At 52.5% G+C, this 9087-nt stretch overlaps 5 protein-coding genes across 5 annotated transcripts; 3 read left to right on the top strand and 2 right to left on the bottom strand.

Annotated features, from left to right (window-relative positions):
* Positions 1-417: 417 nt before the first annotated feature.
* On the top strand, positions 418-917 carry J4E79_011683 (uncharacterized protein; the record flags this gene model as incomplete). Its single annotated transcript, XM_049360512.1, has 2 exons — positions 418-562; positions 610-917. 2 exons carry the CDS (start codon positions 418-420, stop codon positions 915-917), a joined length of 453 nt encoding a protein of 150 aa, XP_049205053.1.
* Positions 918-2615: 1698 nt separating this feature from the next.
* J4E79_011682 (uncharacterized protein) lies at positions 2616-4090 on the top strand (the record flags this gene model as incomplete). The annotated part of the gene is made up of 2 exons (XM_049360511.1): positions 2616-3987; positions 4065-4090. The coding sequence occupies 2 exons, from the start codon at positions 2616-2618 to the stop codon at positions 4088-4090; spliced, it is 1398 nt and encodes a 465-aa protein (XP_049205052.1).
* Positions 4091-4267: 177 nt separating this feature from the next.
* Positions 4268-4714, bottom strand: J4E79_011681 (uncharacterized protein; the record flags this gene model as incomplete). Its single annotated transcript, XM_049360510.1, is given in 2 exon segments — positions 4268-4368; positions 4387-4714. 2 exon segments carry the CDS (start codon positions 4712-4714, stop codon positions 4268-4270), a joined length of 429 nt encoding a protein of 142 aa, XP_049205051.1.
* A 1231-nt stretch (positions 4715-5945) lies between these two features.
* Positions 5946-8065, top strand: J4E79_011680 (uncharacterized protein; the record flags this gene model as incomplete). The annotated part of the gene is made up of 4 exons (XM_049360509.1): positions 5946-6270; positions 6319-6538; positions 6587-6774; positions 6822-8065. 4 exons carry the CDS (start codon positions 5946-5948, stop codon positions 8063-8065), a joined length of 1977 nt encoding a protein of 658 aa, XP_049205050.1.
* Positions 8066-8394: 329 nt separating this feature from the next.
* Positions 8395-8843, bottom strand: J4E79_011679 (uncharacterized protein; the record flags this gene model as incomplete). The annotated part of the gene is made up of 2 exons (XM_049360508.1): positions 8395-8421; positions 8505-8843. The coding sequence occupies 2 exons, from the start codon at positions 8841-8843 to the stop codon at positions 8395-8397; spliced, it is 366 nt and encodes a 121-aa protein (XP_049205049.1).
* Positions 8844-9087: the final 244 nt, after the last annotated feature.

Genomic DNA, 9087 nt, shown 5'->3' with positions numbered 1-9087 from the left:
TTGCCAACCAACGCATCGTCATGCGCCGCCAACCGAGCACTATATCGGAGTATTGAAATCATCCGAAGGCAGTACAGTGTCACAACATACATGCTTGTTCATCTGCCGTGTAACCTCGATCGGAAGAAAGAGGACCTCTGGATTGGTCTATACATACTGGCATTGGAATATGTCGTCCCGTACACGGCTTCGCGAACTGTTTAGCATGGCGTCGACGTGACTGATGCTCGTATGAGGACTTGCGGGTTAGTCGTGGTGCTGTTGGAGGGACTTTTCCGATGGCTGAGGGCGGTATAAAACGGAGAAGTGGAAGCATCAAGTTGCACTGTCGCTCTGTCGTGGAGGCATCTTCTGCTTGGTCTCATATTTCATCGGAGTCGCTCGTTCACCACCCTCGTTTTGGACACAGCGTACATCATGCGCCTCATCATCCCAAGCCTCCTGGCCCTGATAGCCTCAGTCAGGGCCGCCGGCATCGCTGTCGTATTGAACAACTCACCAGACCCCATCTATGTTTGGTCCGTCGGCGGCACAGTCGGTCCCCGCCACGATATCAAAGCTGGTAGGACACACGCGAGCTTTGACTTCGTTTTCAACTAACAGCCACAGGCGGTATTTACTGGGAGGAGATGCACCATGACGACAAATCCGGAGGCATTGCGATCAAGATGACGAAAGAGGCGGACGGTCTAAACTCCGGTGCTCCTCAGCAGGTGTGGGCATACAACCTGGATGGCGGAACGGTGTGGTACGATCTCAGCACTGTCTTCGGGGCGCCATTCGCGGGTAGCCGATTAGATGTCACTGGAGATAATGGGGGTAGCATTGTGTGGCCGAATGGGATTCATCCAGGAGGCAACCAACTCACCAAGGCTCCGAGCGAGGGAAACATATTCTTTTCCATCAATCCTGCTTGAGCAATGGAGGATGGCTTAGAGATATTGAAGAGTAAAGCACCTCAGATGGATCGGAGCAGACTGCAGTGTGTCGGTATCTAGACCGGGTGGATGCATCCATTATACCGATTTGTGAAAGATCTTGATGACGAGTGCGCCAGAACAATTTGAGATGATTTTTCTTCACTGCTCTTTCTGGTGATGATTGAACCCGTCTGACGGGCACTCTTCGGTGCTTAACAATTAGCAGCTGTCCGTCGGAAGATCATTGCTCAAGTCGATGTGCAAACTGACAGCGCACGTGTGAATTGGCAGTGGTCGCAAAAATTGTGGGCGAACCGTCAAAATGGGAGACGTGGGGTCGGCCGTGCTTTCCAGGACTGGTCGCGAAGAGGCAGTCGCAGATTGCCGCCTTCAGAGAGCTCCTTCCTCTGCCCAGCGATCGAATCGCCGCGTCTAGAAAGAGTCACCGACATTGGACTCCATCCAGGTGCGTCTGAAGGATCTCTGGATGGCGACCGACAGCTGTCTGTGCAACGCCACATTCTGTTGTGCTTCCGCTGCGCCCGGGCTCCCCAAACCACAGCCCGCCTCAGGCGTCCGGTCGCGAGTCATTGCGCCGTTTTTCGCACACCATCAGACGCCATTCCACCAGTACAGTAATCATTCATGCCACCAAGCCGAGATGTCGCCGTCTGTACAATTATTCCATGGCCACGCCGCAATCTGCTTTCATCTATCAAGGGCGTCATCCCATCTTATGTCGAGTTGGCATCTTGTGTAGCCTCGGTTCTGACGTCCCGACCGGGTGTATCCTATCTCCAATCGCTGCCAGTCGCCTGCATGGTGCTACTGTATGATAGCGACTGCGGGCGGTATCGCGCCATGAGCATCGGGTGATGCAAAATTGAGCCGCATCTAGGTGCTGATCCGCCGCTGTCAGCACCAACAGCTTTTCCTGTGATTGCGACAGCCTTCAAGGGGAGCCTGCCCAATCTTCGATCTCGCGAAATGACCAGAAACATCGCGAGATACGACTAAAGAGGCAACACCAAGCTAGACGGAAAACCAGAGTCTGGAGTCAGACTGCATTCACACCTTTAGCCGCCCTTGGGGAGGGTTGGCGTGCACAATAGCTGCCACCGCCCACTGCTAAACGCGATGCGCCCCGCTCCAGGAACGGCCCTCCGCAAAACTTATTGGTATGCTAGTTTAGCATTCGTCTCCCTGCGTCTGTAATTCGCTTGCTGCACCATGTCTTATCAACCCTCCGCCTGGAAACACCCTGGTCACGTTGCACATGGCGGCCGCTTTCGGGGCCACGCAGACCTTTCCAGGCAAAAGGCCCTACCTCGCCCTATGCCAACGACGCTCAAGCATGCGCCTTCTATTGCCCTTCTTCTGGTGATTGGCTTCTAAGCGGCGACCCGACGCCATGTATTCGTCGCCATGCCGCTTGCCACAACCAGAGGCGTTCCGAGAGGCGGATCAAATTGTGTACCACAATCAACAGCCGATGTTTCTGGCCCCGCTGACGCCTGACAACAGCATTGTCTTACTCCATACTTACTGAAGCCTGACAGCCACTCTCTCCGTCATCCGATTTTCTTCTTCCTGGAGATGATCACCAGCTCACCACTCGGCGCACGACTCGTGTCTTGTACTAACACGCGGGGCTCGCAGACATAAGAGCTCCACCACAACCCATCAATCGGCACAATGAGTGCGAGGACATTGACAAACGTCGTCAACGACCAAACGGTCGCCTTGAATGCTCTGATCTATGGATACGCCGGGCACAGCCTCGTCACCCCGCAGCACGCTCTCCAGCAAATATGGTGGACCGAGGAGCGAATCAACGAAAAGGTCAACCATGACTTCGTCACTTCAAGGCTACAACCGAAAGAGAGAGAACGTCTCACACAACCTGTCGGCTTCGGCGATCTGAGCGACGACACCTACATCGAATGGATTCTGGAAAAAGCAAGACGACTTTTTCTGATATTGGTCGAGATTGGTGAAGCGGATAGGATCTTCGCTGTCGTTGACAGATCGTGGGACGACGATGATTTACCTCTGGAAATGGACGACATCGAGCAGCTTTCACTTTCCAATCGCCGCGATAACCACGCCGATGCTCGCTTCTACCACACACAATTCACATTCCTCCTAAGAGAATTGCGGGAAGGCATACATATCGATTATGCGCCCAACGAGGAGATTCCAGTCGAGAACGTAATGTCTCTGCCAGTGGCAGTGAGCTTACAGGCCTGGCAACGTATGCACCTACCGAAGAAGGCAAGGGAAATCTACGTTCGCAGGCGATTTCCACTGGGCAACCCAGAAACACCGGATGCGTTCGAAGAGGACTTCAAGATGGATGTCGAAAGCGCAAGGATGGTCGAGCATGAGCATCTTGCGCCGATCTGGGCCTCGTATACCTCCAAAGGTGTTGGTTACATCGTCACCAACTTTGTAGGGCAGCATACTCTTCGCACTTTCATTGATCACCGCAACCCGACTCAGTACCAGAAGCTGCTGAAGCCTGACCGGAGATGGCTGGTACTTAATTGGCTGCACTGTCTGGCAGACGCCATTGCAACGCTGCATCAGAATGGATTCTGCCACTCCGCCATTCGACCGTCAAACATTCTCATCGACGAGCAGAATGCGATAGCATTTAGCGACATCGGTAGCCTTGAGACGTTTCAGAAAGACAAGAAGCCCGACGCAATGGACGCCTACGTATACAGCGCGCCAGAGACGCACATCAGCACAGGACCTTTCGATCCCAATGACCCTGCACCTTCACCCACTATCCCAAACGGTCGTCATGCTTCGATGATTAGCAAGAGTTCGTCTGGATCATCTGGCAGTAACAACTCACAACGGCAAAAGCTTACCAAAGCACCTACAACGGACTTCTCCGGTTTTAACTTTGGATTCAAGAAGTCGAAGGCGAAGCCCACACCGAAGAAACGGTCGCGGGTACACGAGACTGAGAAGGCAGATGTGTTCTCGCTTGGTTGTGTCTTCCTGGAGATCATCACATTCATGCTGAAGAAGAAGCCTCACGATTTCGTAAAGCACCGTACGTCGAAGCAAAGGACCAATACTGGCGGCAAGAACTCTCGAACAGATTCATCGTATCATGTCAACCTCGACAAGGTAGAGACTTGGATGAATACACTTGAAAAGGCTTCATTTGAGCATGACGATGACGCGTTCCGGGCGATTCCTCCCATATTACAGGTCATCCGAAGTATGCTGAGCAAAGCACCTATGCTTCGCCCTGCGGCGCGTGATGTTCGCGACAAGATCTTCGACATTCTCTTTGAAAACACTTCCATACCCGACATCCATTGCGGCGCTCATAAGCATGATATCGGAGTAGCGGCATCGTCGTATTCCGGCTCGGATAGGGCGTCACTAATGACAATGTCGACAATGACTTCAACGAGTTCGAGTACCTCTGACGCGGATACCATACGCTCAAGCACGACGCGTGTAAGCTCGATACTGAACTCGTATTCCGACCGAACGACCTTGTTCGGTATCGAAGAAGATGATAGCGCTTCGATAAAGACGCTAGAACCCATAGCCACACAAGCCCAAATTGGCAGAGCATATGAATCACCGAGGGAAGCCCCAATACCACCAAGCTCTCCCACTTCACCAACATCACCACGATCCCCAATGTCGCCAATGTTCACAAGCTCTTCAAGCCCTTCGAGACCGACGTCATCAGCCACGAAGGGGAAGTCTTGGAGCAAGCCATTCATGCTGATGCCATGAGATTCTGCAGGATCGAGACCCATAATGTTAGACTCGAGCAGGCATCGCGTTCAACCTCTTCTCGCATCTTCATCATCTGAGCATACTCAGACATCCGCGAGGTTGCTATAGATTGCGGGGTTGTATGCAGTGCAGTCTTGGGTGGCACGTGGCGGTACCAGCCTTACGGCACGGGGTGACATCGCAAGAGAAATAGGAAGGTGGTGAGCGACCTGGGCACTGCTATCATGCGAATGGCGGGCATGCACACGGCTAGAGAATGCCGATGTTACAGGCATGTAGTGAGCAACAGCACATGTGAAGTGCCCCACACCTACGCAGACATAGGCGTGTCCTGTACGATCCTGACAGCTCAGCGAGTGTACTGTTCAAGTTTCCTACAACATAGCACGAATATACCTAATACTTTTCAACGGACGTCAACAGATTTTTGGTTCCTGAGTGTATCTCTGAGCCGCATACGAGATCGTCGCAACTTGACGCTTATCTCATCAACCGCATTTGCTGAGGCGGGGTATCCCCGCATCCTACATCTGCACGACTCTGTCAGACTATCGCCAACAACTTCATGTCCATTGCGCAGGTCTATTATCGACGGTGTCTCTTCCTAACTGCCTCAAAGCGTATCCCGATGTTCTCGCACTCATATTGTATAATGTACTGTTGTCTGCAATGTCTACATGCCACCTTCGGGTCATTGTTCGCTGGTCCGAACCTAGAATCCGGCCCCATTTGATCCGTATGGTGCGGGGAATCTACCGGCCCTGTAGCCAAGACGCTGATCGCAGCTGATCAGACTCGTTCTACTACGTCAATGCATCTGACACTCTGCAGGTAGGTAAGCGTCAGGCATGCATCCACGGCGTTGACGTACAACCACCTCTTCAACGTTGACCGTCAGCCTCGTCGTTTCCAAGGCGCCAGGCTTATGCAGTAACCGAATGCTCTGCAAACGCATACTGAACGCCATGCATCAGATCAGCCGGGCCGGCCACGCGACTACTCTGGCCTGTCCAAACATGCGCCGAGCTACCTCAGTAGTAGCATGATCGTCGACGGTGTGCAGCCACCAGGATCATCCCGCCGCTATTCCCAGAACTAAGAATACCAATATGCAGCTGCAAAGCCGTCACAGGTACCATTGAACCATGTTGTCATGAACCCACCCAAGGCTTAAAAGCCGCCGTCGTCCTCCGCATCTCAACGGTTCCTTACCGCATCTTGGATGCGCACCTGCCAACCGATAACTTCATCATGCAGCTCAGTTTTGGGCTTGTTACAGGGTTGTTGACGTGGTCAGCTGTTGCTGCCACTGTCAATACGGTTCATCCGCGTCAAAGTAATCGGACAGACTACAAGGTTGGATATACTCCACTCAAGACGGAATGGACAGACACAGTGGGGACCAATCCTTGGCCAGAGTACCCACGACCACGCCTTCAGCGAACGGACTGGAAGAACCTCAATGGTGTATGGGGATACAGGAATACTACAAATGGTTCGGACGCATCACCACCTTTCGGGCAGACACTGGAAAACCCGGTCCTAGTTCCCTTCTGCCTTGAGAGTGCTCTCTCGGGTAAGTCAATCCAGATTTCCGGCTAGATAGGTTACTGATGCAGCCAAGGTGTGACAGGAAAGGGTCGCATGTGGAGTTGGTACCAGACATCATTCGCAGTACCATCATCATGGCCTAGCGGCAACAACGTCATCTTGAACTTTGGCGCTGTTGACTACGAGGCCACCATCTTCGTGAATGGCAAGAATGCTGGTTTCCATAGAGGTGGATACTTTGAGTTCAGTGTAGACGTGACGCAGTACCTGAGCGCAAATGGAACGAACGAACTGTGAGTATAGTAAAACGAGGATTGGAGACAAAGCTAAGGTCATCACAGGCTGGTATACACCTTCGACCCGACGGATGTGGATATGGTCCAAATACCGATCGGAAAGCAAACGTTGAACCGAGAGGGCATGATCTGGTACACACCATGCAGTGGTATCTGGCAGACCGTGTGGCTTGAGTCAACACCGAAAGAACATATTGCCAAACTGGACCTAACAGCGGATATGGATGGGACTGGTAAATATGGAACGTGCTCTCCTGTGGTCATTGCTAACATATCGAAGTAACCGTGACTGTTCACAGCAGCACCAACCTAACAAACATCCCATACGAGATTACAGTCCATGAACTGGGCTCAACCGATGCCAAGGCGACAGCCAAAGGTACTAGCGGATCCGCATTTACCTTCAACGTCCCATCACCAGAACTGTGGACACCGGACAGTCCCACCCTGTACAATATCACCATAAAAATGGCCAGTGACACCATCCAAAGCTACACCGGATTCAGAACTGTTTCCCGTGGCACCATCAACGGTATACAGCGCCCACTCTTGAACGGAAAGTTTGTTTTCCCCTTCGGTACTCTCGATCAAGGATACTGGCCAGACGGAATCTACACACCCCCAAGTGTCGAAGCCATGGTGTATGATCTCAAGGTGCTGAAGAATGTTGGCTACAACATGGTACGCAAGCACATCAAAGTTGAACCGGCCTTGTTCTACAGAGCTTGCGATGAGATGGGGATGTTGGTAATTCAAGACATGCCTTCTCTGCGTCCAGACCTACCGGACGGCTGTGGCAGTAAGCGATTAGCAGGCCAGGACGCGCAAGACGAGTTTGACCGACAACTAGCTTTAATGGTAGAGCAGCTCAAGTCATACCCCAGTATCTTTGCTTGGACGATCTACAACGAGGAATGGGGCCAGGATACCTCGCCTCCATGGCCCGAATTCCCATTGACAGAAATGGTAAGAAACATCGATCCGACTCGCCTAGTCAATTCTGTCAGTGGCTGGACCGACCATACAGCCGGCGACTTCGACGACAACCACCACTACTCCACACCCCAATGCGGCACGCCATTCTGGTCCCGCCAAGGCAACAACTACGACTCCGCCTACGACAGTTCGCGCATCGGTCTGCAAGGCGAATTCGGCGGCATCGGCACCCAGCTCCCCGAAGACAACTACGCGCACGCCTGGTTCAAAGACCTGGAGAAGCAGACCGCATACGAACTTACCAACGGAACTAACTGGTGGAACTACCGCTGTCACGATTTGCTCAACCAGTTGCGCGAGCAGATTGATCTTTTTGCTTGCTCGGGCGGGGTCTGGACGCAGACTACGGATGTGGAAGGGGAGGTTAATGGGATGATGACTTATGATAGGAAGGTCATTCGGATGAATGAGACTATGTGGAAGGAGGATATTCAAGCGCTTTATGATGCGGCGGAGAAACGGGCGAATAATGCGACGATGGTGATCAGGGATGTTAGTAGAGGGGGGTTGCAGTACGGTATGCTTTGAATCGCGAGCAGAGCACGTGAGAGACGTAGTTTCCTGTTGCTCAATTCCGTCATTACTATCTGCGCAAAACACGTGTCATTGCAGCAGAGTGATCTCTGAATTCTTTCAACTAACTCACGAGTTTCCGCCACTCCCCCTCCAGCATCCCCAACGTAACAACATCCCACCAACCCCCCTCAAACCACACACTCTCCCTCTCCCTCCCCTCAACCACAAATCCCAACCTCTCATACAACCTCAGCGCACCCTCATTCCAGCTAAACCCCCTAACCTTAACCCTATGCAACCCCGCCCGCCTAAACGCATAATCAAGCGCCCACCTAATAGCCTCAGACCCATACCCCCTCCCCTGATAACTGGGCAGGATATCAAGCCCAATTTCCGTATTGCGATGATGTTGTTTATGGGGCGGCAACATATCTAAATGGATTTCGCCTACAGCCGTACCATATTCTTCATCCACGATCTCCCCCTGCTTCCTCCTTGTCGCGAATGCTTTTTCGCGGTCTTCGTGATTCAAAGAGAGCGTTTCTGGCAAGTGGGGCAGCCAGATGATGGCGGCTAAAAGGCAGTCGTTTTGGACGCCTTTCATGAATTTTTCAGAGTCGGAGGGGCCGGGCAGCTTGATGTTGTCAAAGTTGCTGTTTGCGTAGCCGGTGTGGTCGGCGCTGAAGGCGTTGAAGACATTGATGTCGCAGGCGCGGATTGCGCGGTAGTGCAGGCGTTGGCTGGACCAGGGGTTTGGCTGGGGTGGAGGGTTTGGTGGTGGGGATGACATTATTGTAGTTATTTGGGGCGTTGCGAGTTTCTTGGGATCATAGGAAAGAACGTGGTTTTCGAGAGTGGGATGCCTGCGGAGATGTATTCGTTGGTAATGTTGCTGCCTCCCAGTGGGAACGTTGTATAAATTCGGCGGACGCCTAAATTTACGCCCTTCACGTGATTGCGCCCTTCATAGTCGCAAGAGCTGGGGGAGGTGATGCGAGATTAGACTTTGCTCAGATGGGAAGGTGGGAAGGCGA

This window comes from Alternaria viburni (assembly GCF_023758015.1).
Source record: "Alternaria viburni strain BMP 2772 chromosome Unknown scaffold_46, whole genome shotgun sequence".
NCBI classification, from domain to species: domain Eukaryota; kingdom Fungi; phylum Ascomycota; class Dothideomycetes; order Pleosporales; family Pleosporaceae; genus Alternaria; species Alternaria viburni.
This window is presented reverse-complemented; position numbering and strand designations above follow the sequence as displayed.